Here is a 22018-nt window from a genome sequence, read left to right as displayed (position 1 = left end):
AGCATCTCTTCATCTTTGCTGTCTGAAATAATCACTACTAAGAAAGGTGGAAAATAGCACATATAACAAAATGTTTCCTGTGCCACTATCTCCTGTATGCCAAAGCAATAGAAACGTCCATCCAACCAACAGATACGGATCTGCGATGTTTGACAACGATCAGATTACCACCCATCTGCTTTCTGGTTCCGTCATGATGTTATTTCCTGTAATGAGCACAGCTACACATTCCCTCGTGCCACTCAAGCTGTTCTGAGTGTCTGGATCACCAACGCTTTGCTCTCAATAAACGTAATATTTTGCTATTGGGAAAATGTTTGATAGTGAAAAGACAAATACTCTGCACCAAGCACAGTCCTGTGGCTCTAAGGCAGCCTGCCTGAGAAGTTTCAGATGACAGGAAAATTCTTCAGTTCCAGACAGACTCATGCAGGTAAAACATCAGCTTCTTTTTCTTGCTTTTCCCAGCTGACTTTAACCCCATAATTCAATCCATTCAAATTGTTTCTCTTCTTAACCAGGAGGGACATAAGAGAAGATGCAACCCTTCCATTCTAGGGCCAGAGCGTACTGTCTTTTGTGCATTCAAGTATCTCATCAGTAGTTTGTTTCTTGCTCTAACCATCTCCCTATATTACCACAGTGTGCAGCTCTTCATCATTTTTCTCTCTTTAGGTCTGTGATATTTCATCTCTCTGTGTTTGTTAGAGCTATAAAGTTCAGCAAACGAGTAAGATGCTGTCATAATGCAGCCCTCAGGGCAAATCATGGTTTCCTAATTCAGTATAGATCTTCTGGATCCTCTGGCTGGCTGTCTCTGTAGCTCTCAGAGAGGGCTGCTCCCAAGTGATTGGGTTGTGTTGGTTTTGACCTGCCTTGAGAAGAGTCAATGAGCCTCATGCGTTTAGCTACATGCTTCAGGGAAGTTTATTTGTTGCTATGTCTCCCAAATACAAACACAGCGTATGGAAGAACTAACCATTGCCTCACCACCTTTGAAAGGATATTTTCACTTGGAGTTTACAGCCCATTAACAATTTTAGTCAGTGGTATTTTCTATTTTCTGAGAAAATTGCACCCCTAGGGGCTTGCAGTAGATCTGGAAGCTTTGCTTCCAGCCCTGCTTCTGCTACTGTTAATGGTGAAATCCTAGACATGACCTAGATTCTCATCAGCTCTTTGAATGAGGTAAGTTTGATTGTGAGCCTATACTTGGTGTAGACATCCCTCCCAGGAATGGAGGAGACCTTGGAAAGTAACTGGAAAGCCAAGGGAATATCCTGTCCCCCGTATCCCTAGATGTGCCCAGCAGGGATGGTGGTGGGAAGGAGCTGCTACCTGCTCTACCACCGCATGCATTGGGAAGCTGTGGTTACCTCTCACCTAGGGGCTGGGAGGGAGAAGTTGTGGTATTGTGGCTTGAGCCTGCACAACGCCGTTTGCTGCCACCTCCCCAGTGGCTGTGGACATGAGAATGGCAGAAGAGCAGCTTCACTGAGCTGATACCCAGCGACAGAGCCATGGCTGGAAAAAACAGGTGGGCATGGCTCATGACAGGAATGAACTCGTGTTTGTGCAGCAGACAGCATGTGGGGAATGCTGCACAAGAAGCTGTGCCAGCAGACCTGAACGAGAGCACGAACACCCTGACCCTCATCTGCTGCAGACCATGGGAGGCAAGAGGAGTCGAAGTTAGAACACCGAGGTAATCTCCGAGAACTGTAGATATTGAAACAAAGAAGTCAGTGAAGACAAAGATGGAATGTCGCAGCCGGGACTTTCCCAGGAGCTAATGCAAGTCTCCAATGTGGACTGAGGGCACAAAAGAATGCGTGTTTAAGGGAAAATGGGAAGTAACAATGTAGCAGAAAGTGGTAACAGGAAATGTGCTAATACATCTGAGAACAAATGAGTTGTTCAAGCAAAAGCACGTGAACAATGATGTGATCGGTTGGGGAAAGCGTATGATGTTGTGAAAAGTACCGAAAAGGAACTAACCAATACTAACCATTACCAACAGCTAGGCAGGGGGCTATAAAAAGCCTGTAAGCTCACTCAGTAAATGATTTCGGTTGTATCACAACTGGAGTCCGTGCCTCAGCTGCTGCAATAGCAGCTCCTTTAGATTGCAGGACATTCATTGCTGGAAGTCGACACGATGGGAGAGTTTGCGAGGTATTTTATCTTCAAACATAGTTCTCATATTTCCTTTTGAACATGCCTGAGGGTGTTTTTCTCATTAGAATTCAGAAAGTGAAGGCAGCTGGCTTATGATGCAGTGTGAAAATTAATAGCAGAAGCAGCAGGTCAGACATAGCGACTGGCTGAAAGTTGTACTTGGGATGAGCGTGGCAGTGTCCCTGCAGCTATCGGTGGGTGCACTGCTCCAGCGGTCACAGAGGCTGTTGCACCTTCCGCTGCGAGGCAAGGACAGGATTTACCCACCAGGCTGTGCAGCTCTCACAATGAGACCAGGAAAGGTGGGAGCTTCACATAATTAAGTTGAAGATTAAAATAGATCTATTTTTTTTTTCCAGGTGTGTCTGTTGAGCTAAGATAGGGGTTTTTTTCCTTCAAGAAAGTCACCTGAAGTGATTGTCTGTATGATAATCGTAAACTGGGACTAAAATGTCCAAAAGACAGAATGTTTCCTTTCTTGGGTCTCATACGCTGCTTGTTGAGGCAGGGTTGGGTCAATCCAGCACTGCCTTTCTGTGTTTGAGCAGACTCCTGGTTCGCTGACCCTCTTCCCTAGGAAATTCCTGTTGTATATTAAAGAGAGTTATGATAGCTGCTTAAAAGAAGCAGAACAAAGGTGTACCCAAGAAACCCAAAGGAGTTGCTTGTTTTCCTAATCCAGTTCTTTCAGTAAAGGAATCCTTGTTACAGCTTTTTACATGTCTTTATGTAATGACAAGAGTAACACATTTGAACCCTGCCTGCGGTCGGGACAGAGTTTTATGCACTCAATACTTGACATGGGTTTGCTCATTACAGGCAGGTGGCTGCCTGTATAGATGCTGGATGTTCCAGGTTTTCCTGGCAGATCATCATTAAGCCTTGTCCTCTGTTGGGATGATTGCTTAGAGGGAAAATTCTTCACATTAAAATTTCACCATATTCTGTAAACTTGCTTTATTTTCCCCCTGCTCTGCTCTGCACCATATGGATGTTTTCCTCATACCTTTAGCACTCTTTCTCTCTTTTGTAGCAGAGAAAAAGCAGTCCCAGTATCCACTGTGCTGGTATCTGGAACGCTCTCCTTTGTCATTCAGCTGAGGGAGCTGAGGCTTCTCTAAAGCCCTGTCAGTCTGATGGAGCCAATTCCACTAAAGCTTCAGAAGGAAATGGGAATCTGTAAGCAGGGCTTCTGCAAACAGCACATACCCCTGACAGCTATGCAAGCCTGCAGCGGCTGTGTCTCCTGACCCCACTCTGAAATGACAAGGTTTTACACAAGGAGGCATTCTTGTCACCTTTACACATTAATTTGTTTTAATGAGAGGTATTCAGTATGAGGTATTGAACTGTTTTCCATGGCTGGGGTTGTCTGTCCTCCTTGCTAAGTCCATGAGAGCAGAATGGATTCCTGTGACTGGGAGGATACTGGAGAATGAATCAGACACCTCATTTTCTGGCTGGACTCTTTGACCTTAACCAAGTCTCTGCATCACACCATGCCTCCCACCCTCCATCTGTAAACTGCATCCATGATATACACACCCTCTTGGAAATGGTTCATGAGGGGCATTACTGAGCATTGATGATGCTGCTGCTGTTGCCTCTCAGCTTTTTCCTCCAGAGAAGCTCTTGGTGCTGATGTCCTGCTGTTCTGCACACAGCTGATTTTGCACTCTCTTGCTGCAGGTGCACACAGAGCCACAGACTTCTAAGTCAGCTTCAAACAGCCTCCCTAAAACTGGATCAGGCTGTAACTAGAAGTTTAGTACAGATGCTAACTGTTACTTTGGGATTAAATGTGTGCCTCGGAATCACTGCAGAGATCACTGCTATCACTGAACCTCAATCAAGGTGTCATTTTTGCAGTGACACAGATGGAATATCTCCTCATCAGTCACCTGAAAAATGGCTCTCTAGCTGAGATATCTTTGCTCAATATTTTGTCATTTATTTGAACTGAGAAAGCCCCACGTTGCCTCTGAAGTGTAAAATTAAAGAGTTACAGTGCGAGCTGCTGGCAGACCCTGGGGGCTGGGAAAACTGCAAGCGTTTTGCACCGCCTTTGCTGGGATGCAGCAGCAAACAGAAACGTGGCAGTTACTTGTGTTTAAAGAGCAATTTGGTGTTCATACTAGTGCTGGAATCACTGAACACTGTTGATGGTGTCTACATTAAGAACGTGGTTAGTAGTTTCAGCAAGATAAGATGACACTGTATTAATGATATGACACCTTAAAAAAAACAAGAGTGTGGCAAAGGTTATCCATGAAACTGAGATGTGAAAATAGTGCCCTGGACACCTAACCTGTACTTGCCGTATTGTTCCATTATACAGCACCTAAAGGAAGAAAATTACAATTCTCTTTTTCCAAGACTTAATTCCCATTTGTATTAAATTCTCACTTCACCTTTTTATATGACCGTATTAGAAAAGAAATTATATTTTGGATGTGACTTGCTTTCACTGAATAAACTGGCCTGGAATTTAACATTATTAGCATTTGAGAGAATACTGAGAGCATTAAAGGAAATATTGAAGAGCTGGAGCTGACACATTTGCCATAAGTTTAACAGAGCTGTATTTAAACAAGATGCACACGCAAAGATTCTGGGGCGTGATGAAGCCTCCCACACACACCATGGAATGAAATATTTATACCGTAATCATACTATTAATAAAATGATGGATCAGCCAGTATCTGCTGCAACAACACTCAGCTGGCAGATTGGTTACTGTCAGGAGGAGCAAAGCAGTGTTAGAGCTGAGGAGCAGAAGTGTATGGACTGGCTTGGGAATGCCTGTCCTGAGTTAGCTGTGTAACTGTGTAATCACTGACTCTAAAATGGTCTCACGCTGCAGCTGGCACTGTCCCCTTCTTCATTTCTTGTGGGAAGGGAAGGGCCAGGGGGAAGAGGCCAGGAAGCAGGGGAAAGGTCTGCAGTTCTGCTTGTGCTGCTGCACCCCTGGGTGCGTCCTTATGGGGGCTCTAGGGGCTCTCTGCAGTGATCTGCCTTGGTTTCACTTGGTAGAGGTAATTCTGGCCCAGCAGGGATGGTTGGGCTTGATGAGAGCAGGGCAGTCTGCAGTCAGTTGCTACCCTAGTCAGGGAGCTGCTGGGTGCTGAGTGGGTCATCTCCTACTTGGACTTGTCCCAGTTTCAAAGGCTTAAAGGAAAAGATAAGAAAATAAAAGGTTTGTGGAGGGGAGGAATGACGGATGCAAATGAGAGGAACTGTTTATCTGGACTGTGAGCTGACAGAGTGGGGTCAAATATTAGATGTGCCATTGAAGGCATCTGTACAGGAGAATTTAACTACAGATAGATACTGCCTTGGTGCTCCTGGATTGCTTTCCCTAGTCCTGCTGTTTGATGCACATGTGAGTCAGGTTGGAGATCTCTCCTTGTTCGCTGGGAATGGAAGGTGATGTTTCCCACAAGTGTGGGGAGGACCTTGTCACAAGTCAGTTATCCTTGCAGCCTCCAACTCTGCACCTAACCTGCCAGCCCTCCAGACCCATGTGGGTACCCAGTTCTGCACCAGTCCCAAGTTTATCCGACATCAGAGCACTGAATGTGAGCATCTCCCATCTCTTTGCCTGGAGAGAAGCTGTCTGTAATTCTAATTCTAAGCCTTGTCTTTTTCCCCTTTCTCCTTTCTGTTCTATCCTTCATGCACTTTAATTTGTATCTCATGCTGTGAAAACTAACTGCAAAGCAGATGCTAATGAAGCAGTTACTTAGGGCTAGTGTCCATACATAGTGAACTCTCAGGAATGCTGGACTCGGCATGTGTATTGTAGTGATAAACAGACCTTGATTTCCTGTTGTCATGTGTCGCTCAGGTGCACTGTGATGTCTGGCTGGATAACTTGCCCTTGGCATTGCACACACCACTGGCCAGGCCCCCTGCCTTCCTCTTGTAACAGAGAGGAGGAATTAAGTTAGCAGTGCCCACTGCTTCACCCCATGGAGGTAGGGGAATGGATAATCACATACTGCAATCAGCCCTAACCGGGTGTTTTCCTCCCAGAACTCTCCTGTGTTTCTCTGTTGACAGTGTTTTCCTTCACAGAGAATTGCTCAGACTGAAAAACACCCCGATTGAAAATGATACTGAGAGTTTGTTACAAATATGATATACTGCTATGAGGAAGTAACTGGTGGGAAATGCATAGCCTGCAGGGTTGTTCTGTCATCTTGCCCTAGCTAAATAAGTTTGGATAGGAGTATATTTGAGTACGTTCTTCTTTCTCTCTCTTTCTTTCTCTTCAAAGACACTGTTACCGATGGCTTGCGCTGGCCAGAAAAGAAGTGCTCTGAGGTTGGAAAATCGCTTTTTTGTCTGTAAAAAGATGAAACCTTTCAAGTAGCTTCCACAATAAGAACAGTGCCATGATTCGATAACAGAAGCGTCACAGAGGAAGGTCTGTGCAAGTCCCTTCTCCAGTTTTTGGGGTGGGAGAGGCCGTCCCCAGTTGGAGCTCATGCACTGAGCGTGGGCTCAAGCACAACTTGGACTTCACCTCTTGAATCCAGCTAGGAAGGGCGAATCCATCAAAGCGTCCAGGAGCTGGGCTGCTCTGGAAATGCAGCTTCTGTGAAAAAGATTGTTGTGGTTTAAACCTCCTGGGGAATGTTTTTATTTACTGCAAAATAGACTTTTTTTGACAAGAAAAAGCAATTCTGTGTTTCTTACTTGGTTATGCCGGTGGCTCAGCTGACAGCAGCAGCAAAGGAGAGCAATGGTACAAGGGCTGGACTGGAGAAATCCCCTTTCCGGGGAATGAGATTAATTTTGAATGCTTATATGCACCACCCACCTCATGTCAGTTTTAGTAAGAGTGGAAGTTCTGATCTTGACCAAAATTAAGCTTAAGTTACTTCTTTTTACCCTCTGTCCCAGTTCCATCAGTGCTTTTGTTTTCTATACTAAAATGTTGTTTAGTGTTATAAATTATCATCGTACTTTATGCCTGGACCGTCCCAAGGATGGTTTCATTTCCATGGCAATTGGATTTGATACTTCAGTAAATTCCATTTTGTAGTTCCATACAAGAGGTCTTGGCACTCAAGTCCTCATAACGTCATACAAGTACTTAATGCAACTGGACAAGAATGTCCTGGGAGACCTTAATACAAAGCATCAGCTGAAGATAGAAGTATATAAGTGGTTAAAAAGCAATAACTGAAACAGTGAGTCAGATTTCATGGTTTCAGGTTAGTATTTTTAATATTATAAGAACTGCATTATTAATGTACGTTTATACTTTTACATGCATCTGTATCTCACTTTCAAAATCAGATTATCCCACACGAGTGGCAGCCATTGCAGACCAAACAAGCACAAGTTACCAAAATAAGTGTCCAGATTTGTGAAAGAATGGAGTTTTTTTGTAATTCTGTGCATGTCTGAAACTGGCTGCAAATCTGAGAGCTGAGTGCAGGTAAGAAGAAAGGACCGACAAGCGCTTGCTAATGTCTGCTGTTAAGGGTCCAGTGAGAATAAGGTCCTTCAGAGAATCTGTCCCTAACTGTCAGGTTCAAGGACTTGGAAACTGTTCCTGTTTTTCTGAGTGCTTGGAAAAATGCTTCCTGAGGCAGAGCAGAAAGCTGCACAAACTCCTGGCCATGGGCACACTGTGTACTTGATGCCATTTCTTGCCTTTCCTCACCTGGACACAGCCGTGAGCAGCAGCTGACCTACACCAAGGGCAGCTGTCCCACCGTGGGCACAAGCCCTAGGGCAGTGCAGAGAAGGGGAAAACATTCTGCTTCTCAATTATTCCCTCAAAATTTAAACCCGAGAGACTTCTCTCCAACAAGTTTCTTCTTGCCACAGTCGGTAATTCCTGTATTTGATGTAAAACAAGAAACTCAAATGTGTAACTAACCTTCTGTAATTGTTTCACTCGGTAGGGAAATGCAGCATTAGGTCATTTTCTAAATGAGATGATTTTGCTTTGAGTGTTCTGAAGTTCACTTTAGTACCAAGGAAGAAAGCATGTTTGGATTTTACCTCTGTGCTGTTGAACTGTGGGGTCTCTCTAAAACTGTAATTCAGTGTGAAAAAAGAGCCTCAGATGTTACTAGATGTCAGATTCGGTGAATTTTGGCTGTGACAGGAAACGCAAACAAAGTGGTTACTGTATATTCTGTTGCCTTAGAGACTGAAACATCTGTATCCATGCAGGCAAGTGATGCAGACATGGTAAGATTTGACTTCCTTACATTCCTGTGTTCATCTTGCTGTCAATGGAAATGTTTTATGGTGGGAATATGCTGGGCTCCCTTAGCATTGTATTTATCTGGCTATGTGGCACGTCTTGGGCTAGGAGGGCTTTTTAATTAAAGTCTAACTCTGGAGTCAGGACGCTCCCTAAGGAAAGATGCTTTTACATGAATGATTTTTCAAGATGAACTTGGAGGGACTTGAAATGATTGTTGTACTGGTGATAATTGTTGGATTTGTGAAGGCACTTGAGCAGCTGGGTCTCCTGGAAGGCAATTATGAAGGTAGGATATTAAGAAATAGAAAATATTTTATTCTGAAAGCCATTTGCTGCAGAGCATTATACTTTGATCTGTACGTGGATGTGCAGTGTTTGAGTGTAAGAGGAGCTGAACTGTAGCTGAAATAACTCCAAAAGCTTTCTTTAGACAATTGAAATGTATTTAAATGTCAACACAGTATTGTAGCTCTCCCTGCAGCTCTGAAAATGAATGTGACATAATCTTACACCGTTCTTTGCCTGCGTTTAAGATTGTTTCAAGAACTTCATTACAGATCTGATTGCTTTAGTAAGCTGCAGCTTGCATTCTGAAGCTCGGGATGAAAGAAGGAGTTACATTTTAGTAAGTTTGCCGTTTTCACTTCTCATTTTGTTCTAATTGCTGGAAGCATTATGGCTTCTTTTAGCTCTTGGTTATTACTAACAGAAAATCCAAAAATCTTGCTGAGCTTATGTGGATGAATGTTTCTGTTGTAAGCATTTTAGCTCTCTTTCAGAATATTTATCTTTAACAAACCTGCCTAGTCTTGCTCTCTAGTCTCATGTATGTTTTAGGAAAACACCACAGATTGAAATGTAAATGTGTTTTGTAGCAGATAGTTTAAGTGTGCTGACTGTTAAAGGTACTTTAATTCTTGTTACCGCTCTCTTTTTATAAACAATGTGATTCATGTAGGGACACGGAGATATTAAATAGAGGCAGAAGGGATGAATTTTAGACAGTGAGCTCTATAAATCAAAACATGACTGTGCAGAGAGTCTCACTGTTTAATAGGAACAGCAGATTTACAGTGTTCCGAAATGTTCCTGAATGTGATATATATTGAGCAGCTGCTTTTTATAGCAGCTTGAGGGTCAATTTTCGTGGTACGCAGGTATCAAAATAACCTTCAGCTAGCCACAGATACCAAGTTATTCCTTTCTGCTTCAGAACTCATGACAACCTAGAAAAAGCAAGGTTGTTGGCCTCGTATTAATTACTTGACAACATTTAGTACAAGGTTCCAAGAACCCTGGAGACCAGCAGCAAGTGCATTTCCAGAGGTAAAAAGTCATGCGACTTTTGGTTCCTGGGTGGTTTGCTTCATTTTAGTTCTCATGCAGGTACCTGTTTCTCCTACTTCCTGTTGCTTTGAGTACTTTCCCTAACCTCTTCTGTTTGGATTCATTCAGAGGTACTTGGTGCTAATTGTTGCCCAGCATTTTGAAGCTAGGGCATGATACAGACTGTTAGTGTGTTGCTTTATGTACCAGCTCTAACTTTGCAAGGTCTATTGATATGATCAAATTGTGCAAGCAAGACAGAGTACAACAGAACAAAAACACTTATTCTGGCTTTTGCAAGCCTTTACGAGTCTGTGTGCTCCTATCACAGGGAAGTGTTACAAGAACCCAATGTACAGTTAATTTCCTGTCTCCAGCTCTAGCAAAGTCTGCTATGAATTAGTCTATCTGAGCACCAGGGTTTTTAATCCTTTTTTTATCTGCCTGAATGCATTCAAAGATGCTATTTAGGAACTTGGTTTGGTTTTTTTTAAAGGCATCGAAGAAGGAAGTTTTAGGAGAGAGCGTTCCTTGGGTTTGGGTGGCTGCACCTTCCCTGCGCGTGGTCGCCTCGTGCTTGTGAGCTCTACTTGTGTCAGGCGGGGGGAATTGCACACTTGGTACCCCAGCTCCTAAGGAGAGGGAAGGTTTGAGATATTTGAATAATCCAGAGCAAATCAGAATGATGTCTTGTTGTTTTCTGATGAAGTTTAAGTTACAACCTTGATCAGGAGATTGGGAATACTTTGTGATTTATACTGGAGAAGGGATAAGGTAAACTCTACATTAAGATGCTAGAACTTCAGGATAAGTTGACATATTCAGATTTTATAGTTTGGACACATACGCAGTTGCTTCTGCAATGTCCACCCTTGGATAAGAACATAGAGCATACACATGCTCCAGTGAAGCTCTTGTCCTTGGGAAATCTGCTGCTTGCTTTGCTTTAAGGTGAGATGCTTGAATGAGGTTGTCACTCATGTTTTTTTTCCAGCAGAGACTATTGACTGTTTGTTACAATAGGTTAGTTCTTAATGCTTGTGAGCTGGCTGTTACACAAAGAAGTTACACTTAATGTTCTGGTCAGAAAAAAGTTTTAACTGCTTTTAACTATTATGACAATAAACCATGACAATAGCCCTGCTTGATCCCTAGGAGTATGACGCTTCATAGGAATCTACGCCGCCAGTATAGTATAAATTCCTCAAGTTTGGGTTATCCTAGCAAAAAAAAAGCAATTTCTGTGGCTACACTTCATTATGCAAAGAGGAAATCTGTGTCAGACACATGCAGCAGTAGAAAGGTGTGTGCTAAGCCTCAAGCACGGCGTATGGAGTGCCAGCAGGCAACAGCTGAAATAGCTGGAAGGTCCTTTTGGCCTAGATAAGTCATGGCTGCAGTTCCAGCTTCCTGGAACAGTTGTGGACCTTGCTTGTACTGAGCAGCTTACAGAAACACACTGGTAACACACTGTCCATGCGCTGAAACCAATGCAGTTACTATTTAAACTCATCAGTACTGTCTATATAGACTTTCAAAGTGACTTTCTCAACATGAAATCTGCAATCTCTACATTTTTAAACAGAGGAACAGGACCACAATTACCATGGGCAGAAACAGGCTAAACTTCTTGAAACTCTGCACCCCTCCAGCCCATAGTGGATATGCTCTTCGAAGGTCCCTGTCACTGAAAGGGGATGCTAGCACTGGCGTTGGAGATCTTGCCTCTGGCTGCCCTTCTGCTCCTACTCTGACATCTGGGAGCACCTGGACAGGCAAGGCATCTGAGAAGACTTTGTGATACTCTGTCTAAACATCAAGTGGAGCTCTGAAACTTATATACTGCTTCTCAGAAGCATTAGCTCAAACCACTTGCCGTTAGCGGAGCCAAGGGGAGGATTTCAGAGTTTTCCTAACTGAGCTTTTGTTTGTGTCCAAAACTGGGTTTGAAACAATAATGAAAATGTCACAAACCCCAAATGCTCCCATGCCATGTCCCAGCTGCTCTGTTTGTGTTAAAATGCAGTACTGAACGGTTTTTGCAGCAGCTGCTCCACACTAGATGTTCCTGGGGAAAATCACTGCCAGCTCCAGCCTGTGGCTTACGAGTTAAAGGGAAGGAGTGACATGTTTCCCAACAGAGCAGGAGGCAGCTTTTAGCTTCCATGAGATACCAGATTTACTGTCTTAGTGATGAGGATCCACAGCCTCTGTTCAAGGACTCCTGCGCTCTGGCCATGCCTTAGCAGGGAGTATCAAACTGAAATTTCACTCTGGACTGGTATGATTTATGTTATCTCTCAGCAACTGGGTAAATAATCAGGCTGATAAACCACTTTTATTAAAGGCCAAAGAAACTCACTGTGGGCCAGTCAGGACCAAACGTGCAGAACCTGCACCGAGAATCAGCACAGCACATCAATTACAGGGCTAAGATTATCACCCAGTATTCTCCCAGACTTTGTCTTGGGCCCTGCACTCCCAGCCCTGCCGCCATGGGGAGAGTTACCTGTAATATTTATTTACTGCATGAAGTCTTAGCCCTTTGCAGGGAGCTGTCTTTGCCAACAGCCAGCCCTGAGTGCTCACGTTGTGAGTGCAGAGACACAGCTCACTGGGGTCTGAGTATCAAGGAAACTGCTCTGAAGATTGTTCTGCTGTGTCAGGTGTCTGTAGTTTCCCACTGAAAGGCTGTATGTCCGGCTGTTTGCTTCGTAGTGACAACTGATGTTATGGAAATAGCATTCTTGTGAATAGGCTAAACCCCCCCAGTTCCCTCAGCCCTTCCTCCTCAGACTTTATTCTCCAGACCCTTCACCAGCTTTGCTGCCCCTCTCTGGACCCGCTCCAACATGTACCATATGTGTTGGTACGTGTGGTGCACACTGAGTCCTTTACCCAACGCACAACACACAATGTGCCTCCAAGAGACCCTCCAGCTCTGGGTCAGCACCTCTGCTTTGGTCTGCATGAAGTTGTCATGATCAAGCTAAAACCAGGCAGTTTCAGTGGTGTTATTTGGTGTCATTAATGAACATAGTCTGGGATGTGTGCTTCAGCTGTGACTCAGCCTGAGCTGTTTGTAGCAAGTACACAGTGTTCTGCTCCAGCTCTGGGATTTTACCTGTTGCATGTCCTTGGCTTTCCGAGTGGCTGGTGAGATCTTTAGAAAGCATTTATATCTACAGGGGAGCTCCGGCCTGCAAATCACTGTGCACGTTCAAGTAAGCTAACAGAGCTGTGCCACTGCCCGTGAACATAGAGCAACCAAAGGCAGGGATCTCCTGAACAGAAATAAGCTTGCTTGCTCCCTCTGCGATGGCTTTCTGTGTCCGAGCCATGCCAGGAGTGTGTCAGAGGTTTTCCTCTCACTTCTCCAAGATGATGCTCAGACAGACAGGATGTCTTTTTCTCTCTATACTCAATTTATTCATATATCAAATGGAATTAAAAGTAATGACCAGATTCCGTTTCCTACAAGCTTAACCTTTACCATAAAATCCTTGAAACTTTTAAAAGGAAAAGTACTAAATCAGTAGACTTTAAACCCTACAAATCTGCTTGCAGTGTGTGTAATTATGTACTGCTGTGCACATAATAAACTTTTTGCTCTGCCACTACAGACGAGAATCATCAGAGCGATCACCGAATCCATGCCTTAGAAGTTGTGTGAGAGATCACAGACAACGTGTTGGGTGTAATGCACAATCAGGATCCCGACTTTGTGTCACTGATCTTACTTTGCTCTTGGTTTGTAACAGCAGCTGGATATTTTACATCTCTGCTTTTCTCCTTCGCTTGAAAAATCTTTCCACTGAAAGTGCTTGATGCTTCCCAGGTAACTAGAGAGCTGCAGCTTCCTCATATGCTCAGCCATAGACTTACTTCAGGTGTAGAAAGTAATAAAATAAGATTCAGTGTTACTGGATAATTCCTACTAAGTTGTCAAGACAAAAAAAGCAGCAAAACAGCTTAGGGCAGACAAATGTACCTCTCAGGTGGGGAGGAGCACGAACATCAGAGCAGGATGGGTGAGAATTGAGGCCTTCCGTGATTCCTGCTCCTACTTAAGAGAATTTCTAAAGCATTATACAAATTCAGTCTTCCCAGTTTTTAGTGGTGTTTTCTATGCCAGTGCCTGAGTAGAATTGATTTCTCTTATTTGCACACTGCTGTCAGTCCTGTCTTTCTCTATTAAGCAAAAAGGCTATTTTTATTCTGGCAGGCAGCCTGTGTTTACATCAGCTGTTATTTCAATCTACCAAACATCCTAGATAGAGGACATCAGCAAGGAGGGTGAGAGGATCTGATAATCCTGATAGGAGTCAGATTGACTTCTGGGGAGGGATAAGGTCTGTTCCTTACACACCGTATAGATGTGCCTGCCACCATCTCATCAGGCAACTCGGAGTGTGGAGGGAGAAAAGACGTCAGGGGGCTAACCTGCTTCAGGTACAAGAGGCCAAAGGGTAGGTTGTAGGTGAAGGCCAAACGTGGTAAAAAGACAAACCTAACCGACTCTTGGCAGCACAAACAGCAAGTAGGCACTTTAATCAGTACTGAGCGTTCTTTCCTTGCTTCCTCCTGCAAGGCAATGCTAAAACACTGTATCTCAGAACTAAAGTACAGTGAGTCTCACTGTGAGTCTCACCCCGTGATCATGGCTCCCTACTTGTGTATTATAAATTGCAGTGCGATGCTGAGCCCCACAGCTGACACAGGGTGCAGCTGATTGCATGTTCTGGGGAAGGTGGCCAAGGCCACCAGGCACCAGCACTGTCCTTTCTTCCTTTGGATCCGTTAGTTGGAAGGGTTTTGTTTAGTTCCTTACAAGAGACAACCCCAGGCTGTGAGATGGGACATGGATGGACAGTGGCACCAGGTCTTTTTTGTCCCGGTCATCCAGGCTCCTTTTTAAACAGAATTTCAAGGCCCTTTCCTTCATTTCTCACACCTCATTCCATGCTAAGGGATCCAGCCCAGTGGGGAGGTACAGAACAGCCCATATACACTGGTGGTGCTCTGGATGATCCTGTTTCCTCTTGTTTCTTAGAGAACTACAGGCAGAAGGTGGTCCGTCAGCCTGTTGTGCAAAAGCAGGGAAATAAACTGTCACTTGGAGCTGTTGTAAGAATAATGCAGAATTCTTCTGGTGTTCTTCACGCAGGTTCTCTCCTGAAACTGGAAATGCTATATTATGGCCCTGAGTTCTGTGAGCGTATTGGCACAACTTCCAAACGCAGTGTGCACACAGCTTTTCCTTCACTTTGATTTAAGGATGGCTGCCCTCATTTCAAGCATTGCTTGATCAATATTTGTGTCAGGAAAATGATCTGTGTACATATGAAAGGAGGCTGCATGTAAAGTCCAGTTGTTCAGTTGGGTTTTATAAGTGCAGCTATTTGCTCAGAGTCAGAGGCAGCTTTTGCACAAAGTAAGATTATCTTCTTATCCCATAAAATAATATTTTAAAGTTTCTATAGCCTTTAAAATCCCACTTAAAAGGGGTCTGACCGTAATGTTTAATTCATTTAGTTTAATGCATTCAGTTTAATTCATTTATTTCAGCTTAGATTGAAGTATGTTTATTTGCAAGTGGACTCCAGGGGCTGGTGTGTGTGAGTGGCTGTGATACCCAGTGGAGCCTGTGTGTGGCTTTTAATGAAAGCTGAACAATTTGTCATCTTTGTCTCTGGGAGGGAACGAGGAGTCACTTTGCTGTGGGCTAGTGAGCTGCTTTGGTTTATGGCGGTTTGAGTATGCTTGTGTGACCTCAAATTCACTTGTTGCATTTTTGGGGTTAGAACTCTTGTAAAGAAAAGAAGTATTTCATCAGTCTTTTTCACTTAATTTCATTGGTGTTTTCACTGAGAGCAGAGTTCTGAGATGTTGACACATACACAGTAATAATGACACTATTTCTTATAGTCACTAAAATTTAGACTATGGAGACATTTATATATAAGTTTCAGCCTGAAAAAGCCTGTAAGAGATTCCCTCAGCCATGCCAAAACTTTGCTTCATCGTGTCTGAGGAGTCAAAAGCACCTACAACCTCTTTAGCCTTTTTTTGAGCGATGCCCTTTAAGAAACAGACAAATTTTAGTACTCTCTCATCACATAGAAAATAAAATGACAAAGAAGTAAAGCACTGAAAATGCTGATCTAGTGAAAGGTGTCCCTGCCCTGGCAGGGGGTTGGAACTAGATGGTCTTTGAGGTCCCTTCCAACCCAAACCAGTCTGTGATTCTATGGTTAGTGTCTTGTGCCTATGAGCCATTGGTACCTTGTCCAAGTGCATACCAGGCAGCTTCTTTGCCTAAACACTCAACAAAGGAGTTAAAAATAATAGTAACAATAAAAAAGCCTCACAAATAGCACAACATTTCATGCTCCAGTTGTATAAACTACTTCAGCCCCAGAAACCTAGGAAGGGTCTTGCGCTAGAGTGTAAGGAATGGATTTGTGCTGTTGAGCTGCAGCAGATACATAGTACAGGAAGGCTCAGTGTTGCAGACACAGGTTCACCAGTGATGTGTGCTCTTCTCCTTCTCCAAGGATGAGTGGGCACCCTTGGGGATAGCACCCTGGAAGGCTCTAGAGGGACGTTTTAAAGCTCAAGAGGAGCTGGAAACCCTAAAGGAGCTCACAACCAGGACAACACAGGTTTTAGCATCCTAATCAGCCTCCAGAAATTTCTGAGACTTTTTACCTCAGGCAGGAGCTGCTGGGTTCCCCAGGGGAAATTGTATCTGCACAAGGAAGGGTGAGCTCTGAGTGTCACTGTAGGCTGTTGTCATGTTGGAGCTTCAGTTAACGTGTCAGCAATGGTGCATGGCTCCATGTCAGCATTGCACCTCCATCCGCATTCAGGGAACGTATATACCACTGAAAAACCTTACCGCAGGACGAGGCAGGTGGAAACTGGATGCAAGATATAGTTGAGCTTATATGAAAACCTGCCTCTATTTACAGCTTCATCATCTCAATTCTTTCTGAAAGGAGCTTCTTTGGCCCCATGATTCCCACAGAGTCCACTGTGGTGGACATCATCTCTCTAGGGCATTCACAGGATGTTACTCTACTAATACCAACTTCATACGGACAAAGTGCCAATTTCATATCTCAAAACCCTCTAGCTTTGGGCTGGTTATTAATTCAAGTTTGCTGCACTGTAAAGTGGGGAAAAACTTTTTTCTGTAGTCTGTGCTTTTCCATTAAACACCTGACCCACTTTTGTCCTAACTGGATGCTTCTGTGTTTAAAATTGCTTCATAGTTCAGTTCTCCTGGATTCAAAGGATTTTACCAGTTGTCAAAATTGTCCCCCTTTTTTGCTTTTTGTCCTGACCTCTGAATTGTTACTATTCTTAAAGAATTTCTTCTACTGTGTCATTTGATGAGGTGGAAAAAGATGAATTCAATAAACATCCCAACAGTGTTGAGACGACCTAATTCTGCTACCTTCAGGGAGCTGGTTCCACCCCAGCTGCCACCCCAGCTCATTCCCGTGAAACTTTTACTGTACAATACACATATTTTAGGAGGGGAAAAAGAAGAGGTACTCCATAAAACTGTGATGTGTGTTAGTTTTCATTTACCATATAGTTCAAAATACTGTGCTATTGTGCTTTCTATAGCACATTTTTCAATGCTTTGTGCTCCCATTGTCGCACATACAGCCACTAATGTGTAGTGTCCTGGTTAATACACACTTGTCCTGGGTTCAGCAGTAGCAGTCATTTTTCCCCTTCTTGGTAGCTGATGCAGTGCTGTGTTTTGACTTTCGGCCTGGGAACAGAGCTGATAACAAGGATGTTTTGGTTTGGCCAAGGACTTTGTGAGCCTCATGCTCTGCCAGGGAGGAGGGGAAGCTGGGAGGAAGCAGAGACAGGACACCTGACCCAAACTGACCAAAGAGGTATTCCATACCACAGCACGTCATGCCCAGGATGTAACTGGGAGTTAGCCGGAAGGGCTGGGAGACTGCAGGGTTGGAGGAGGTATCGGTCGGAGCTTGGTCGGGCTTGGGGGGCGAGTTATCGGTCAGCTGGTGCTGAGGTGTTGTATTCTGTTCCCTTGTTATTTCCTTTATCATTATTATCATTGGTGGTAGCAGCAGTGATTTGTGTTATACCTTAGTTACTAAACTGTTCTTATCTCAACCTGTGGGAGTTGCATTCTTTTCGATTCTCCTCTCCGTCCCTCCGGGAGTAGGGGGAGGGCAAGAAGAGGGGGAGTGAGTGAACAAGTTACCTGACTGGGTTTAAACCACGACAACACTGAATGAATGTATTTCATCGAAAATGTAGGTAAATTATTTTCTTCTACCCCAGTGGTGGTATACTGTAGTTCTGTCAGGTGTCACAGTGTTATACACTGAGGGTGGAGGATCATTGTCTTGTATGAGCAAAAAGCGCAGGGTGAAGAGGCAGCCCAGAAATGAACGCAAGAGGAGGACTTCAAGGATCCCACTTTAGGAGATATCTTCCCACATCAGAAAAAAAGGAGAAAGGGAGCCCACAGGAGTGAAATATCCTGAAGAAAAAGCACTTCTATGACATCTGAAGAGGTTAAATACAGCCTTGGAGATGGACAGGTTAGGGTGCAGTGAACCAAAGAGATGTTATGAACCAGAGGGCTCCTTCTGCACTTCCTCTATATCCATGGCCATCAAGGGTGTCCCTGTGTGGTACTGATGCTGATGCTCAAGGCAGGCTGACGCCTGCATGGGCAGCAGCCGTGGACCCATCTTGGGACTTTCTTTTGGCAGGGCAGGATACATTACAGCTCGAGGGGCATCAGGTCTGGCATAGCAAGTGAGCTACGTCTAATAGAATTTTACTAAGATGACAAAAGCAAATCATTATACAGTAGTGGAACTAGGGAGACCTGAATCTGTTGCCTATTCTATCACTCATCTCTTTCTTTTACCACACCCTGGTTTTTCTCCTTAAATAAATATAGCTCCAGTAATTGCTTTCTCTGTTGTTTTCTTTCCCAAAACCATGAATAGGTCACTTGTTTCCTGTTGACCTAAGTTTAGTTCCTAGCACAACTGCATGCTGGCTTGTTTCTCCATGTCAGGAGGTTCTCTGTTGCTGGCCATCTGCTTGCCATACACTGCCCCTATTGCTGGGCATTTGCTTTTCTTGATTTTTCTCTTCACGTTTATCAGACTTGAGGATCCTGTGCTGCAGCTTCTTGCAGAGCAGAGAGTTTGAAGAGTAGTGGGGAGCTCTGTAAGGATCAAGTTCCTACCACCAGTCTGTCCCTGCAAAGGGGCTCAGGGAAAGCCTGTGGTCAGTGCTGCTCAGAACAAGAAGGTCAGGGCTGCTGTGGAGAGTGCAGGCACTGCTGGCAGGTTTGTATCCTGCAGGAGCAAGCAGTGAATCAGCAGGCTGTACTGGAGCATTTATACCCCTTCCCACCTTTTGAAGGTTTCAGTAGTGCTCCCTGCAGCTGTTTGCACTTTTGCTTCTTGATTTTAAAAGCATCTTTGGGAGCTCAGCGTTTAGAACTCCCCACTGGGCCTTTTAAATACTAAAGGAAAAGGTTGAAAGCAGTTGTCATTGAATACTGAGCACAAATGACAACTCCAGGTACACACACGCATATGGTTAAGAAAAAAGAAAACAAATGCGATGGGACTTCTGGGAGAAACTTGAGTACCACCAATGCAAACAAGGCACAAATTGAAAAGTGAACCCCATGAGCAATCTCCTGCAGCCCTGTCTTTTAAGCCATCATTACTCCTGACTTCTCTCCTTGCCTGCCTTCATTCCTGCAGCTCTGACTCTCTCACATCTATTCAACAGAAAAAGAAACTGGTGGCAACATAAAGAATTGGGTATTGTACTAATCAAGCCAGCAGAAGCAAAGAGCCTGCTTGCTTATTTATGGCATGGCTGCTCCCTATCCCAGTAGCAACAGCCTTCCACTTGTCCCCATCAGGTCTCATAATGCTTGCAAAGGGGACTATTTAGCTTGACTTCTGTTTTACAGGCAGAGATGGTGCATCTCTGTCCAGGCTGCAGACGTCATGCAGCTGCCACCTTCAGATCTTCTGTTTTCTGCAGGCCTGGGTCAGCTTCATGGCTCTAAGCTTCTTGGGACATTGGCTCTGTCCCCACAGAAGGTCTTGAAGGTTCTCCCCTGCACTGTGTCTACAGACTTTGATTTCAAGGGGGAGGCCAGTTCTGTGTGAATGGGCTTTACAGAACACCTGTGAGACGAGTTTTTCTTCCTGGTGTCTGCTTGGATGCTTGGGGCTGACCCTCTGCAGATAATACTGAACTGCTGTGCATCTAAGCAGAGCAGGTTAATAACCCTACACTGCATGCCCACAGCTGCTGTTGTACACAGGAGCTTTTGCTTAATGTAGTATTGAAGCTATACTCATTTGTACATTAACACCCTATGTAAAAAGGACTCTGAACTGCCCGAAAACTAGCACTGTAAGCTTCACAGACCCTACCTGCTAGGCTGCTGGAGGCTTCGCAAGCCCTTTAATAGCCCCCAGCTACTAAAGAAGCATTTACCATGGGTCGTAAAAGTAAACACAAATGCAGCAAATCCAATTACTGTGGAAAAGCAAACGTCTGCGTGCGAGATGAAGGAAGCTGTACGTGAATGCCTGACAAGAAATTTATTGAACATATTAAATTATACACCTCTCCCAGAATAGCTGGAGTTTTAAAAAGGATATATTGCAGCACGGCTCAATCAAGAACAAAAACACAAGCCTGGTTCACATCCGACTTAGGACAACTTACACACAAGGATGACTTTGAAAGCGAGACAACAGCTTTGAACTCCTCGGCATGCCGTTGCGCAAATACACCCGCATGCAAATGATAAAGCAATCTCGCAGTACAGCGAAGCAGTGTGACAGCCTCCTGCACCATAAACCAGGACACAGGCAATGGAAATAGAAAAGGGAGGTGTGAGGAACAGACAAGCACAAAGACAGCACCCAGGGGCTCTGCTGCCCACCCCCAGAGCATGGTTAAAGGGACTTGAGAAGGGGTGATGTGATGTCAAGTCCAGCCCTTTCTAGCCACAGGCTGCCAGGGACCCCATAAAGCATTCACTCTTCAGGATACTTGCAGGACTCACTGTAAAGCACCAAAAGCCAGGAAAACAGGAAAAATCCACGGCTGCAATGAATTGTAGGTCTGTGCAGTAGCAGGGTGGCTGCTGATAAAAGAGGCTTTCGGGAAGCAGGCTGCAGCCCATGCTGCAGAAGGCAGAAATCGCCTCCAGGAGCATGTCCCAGGGTGCAACTGAGAGAATTCATTTCATTGCAGAGCATGATTTTGTGTTAAAATGTTGTGTGGAGAACTGGGCTCAGACAGGTACAAACAGCTGCTTTTATTATTTCCGGTGAAATGTAAAGGCCTCATTGTAGCAGAGCGGTGTCAGGGTGGTGTGTCCCAGCCTCATGGCAGCTACCTGATAGAGAGCTTGTGGTTTGGTACAGCCTAGTTCTATTGCCTGAATTCGGATAATCAACAAGTTGCTGTCCAGAAAATTGCATTGGTTCTAAATTTATGCATGGGAACAAGATAGCAAAAACTCCCTGAACGGCTCAGGAGTGGGGATCTTAGTTTTCTGGTCTGGTGAGAAAGGTTAATGAATGTTGTACATCCGTATGAAAATAGTGGAGGAGAGAGTGAGCAGCTGGCAATAGCAAGAGTGCCTGAGCCAGAGGAAACAGCACTATTTGCTCTGTCACTGCCTTTCTTGCGTGTTCTTTCTGGGAATTTCATCTATCATCACATCTCCTAATGTCCTTTAATACCTACAGCTTTGTAAAGAGCTTTAGCACATTATACATGTGAGCAAGGTATTAAGGTGTGGAAGGGCTTTAGTAGGAAAAGGGAAGACACCTTTTTCAGGTAGTTTCCATACCAAACACAGAGGATCTGTTTGGCTTCGATAGTTTCCCCTGGTGTGTCTGAGGCAAGCTGGCAGACTGCCCTGTGGGCATAAGGCAGCACAGGCACTGCCATGACATAGGCTCCTCTGGACCCAATTTGATCCATACATCTGCCCCAAGGCAGCTTCTGGCAGCTGTTTTCTGACTTGTCCATAAATCCCACCAACGTGGAGGCTCCGGTCTCCATGAATTTATTCCATTTATTCTATTTACTCCACAAATAGATAATATATTTCAGTGCTTTCTTACTGTTTCTCGTATAAAGCTTTTTCCTCATACCAAATTGATTCATCTTTGCAAAACTTGAAGCTTGTTACTTCTCTGGACCTCTTCCTCTGCACTG

At 44.3% G+C, this 22018-nt stretch overlaps 1 protein-coding gene across 8 annotated transcripts in view; it reads left to right on the top strand.

Moving 5' to 3' along the window:
* The window catches only part of KCNIP1 (potassium voltage-gated channel interacting protein 1), a 398295-nt gene that overhangs the window by 266397 nt on the left and 109880 nt on the right, over positions 1-22018 (top strand). Inside the window, exon 1 of one of the 8 annotated variants that reach the window (XM_057415101.1) lies at positions 8484-8696. The exons of the other annotated variants lie outside the window; for them this stretch is intronic. Coding sequence (XP_057271084.1) covers positions 8597-8696 — 100 coding nt within the window. The 5' untranslated portion in view covers positions 8484-8596. Of the gene's footprint in view, positions 1-8483; positions 8697-22018 lie in introns of those variants that run through there. 8 annotated transcript variants of the gene reach the window in all.

Source organism: Pezoporus wallicus, unplaced genomic scaffold (assembly GCF_028554395.1).
Source record: "Pezoporus wallicus isolate ANWC-B61680 ecotype Strahan unplaced genomic scaffold, APGP_CSIRO_Pwel_v1 contig_4161, whole genome shotgun sequence".
In the NCBI taxonomy this organism is placed as follows: Eukaryota; Metazoa; Chordata; class Aves; order Psittaciformes; family Psittacidae; genus Pezoporus; species Pezoporus wallicus.
This window is presented reverse-complemented; position numbering and strand designations above follow the sequence as displayed.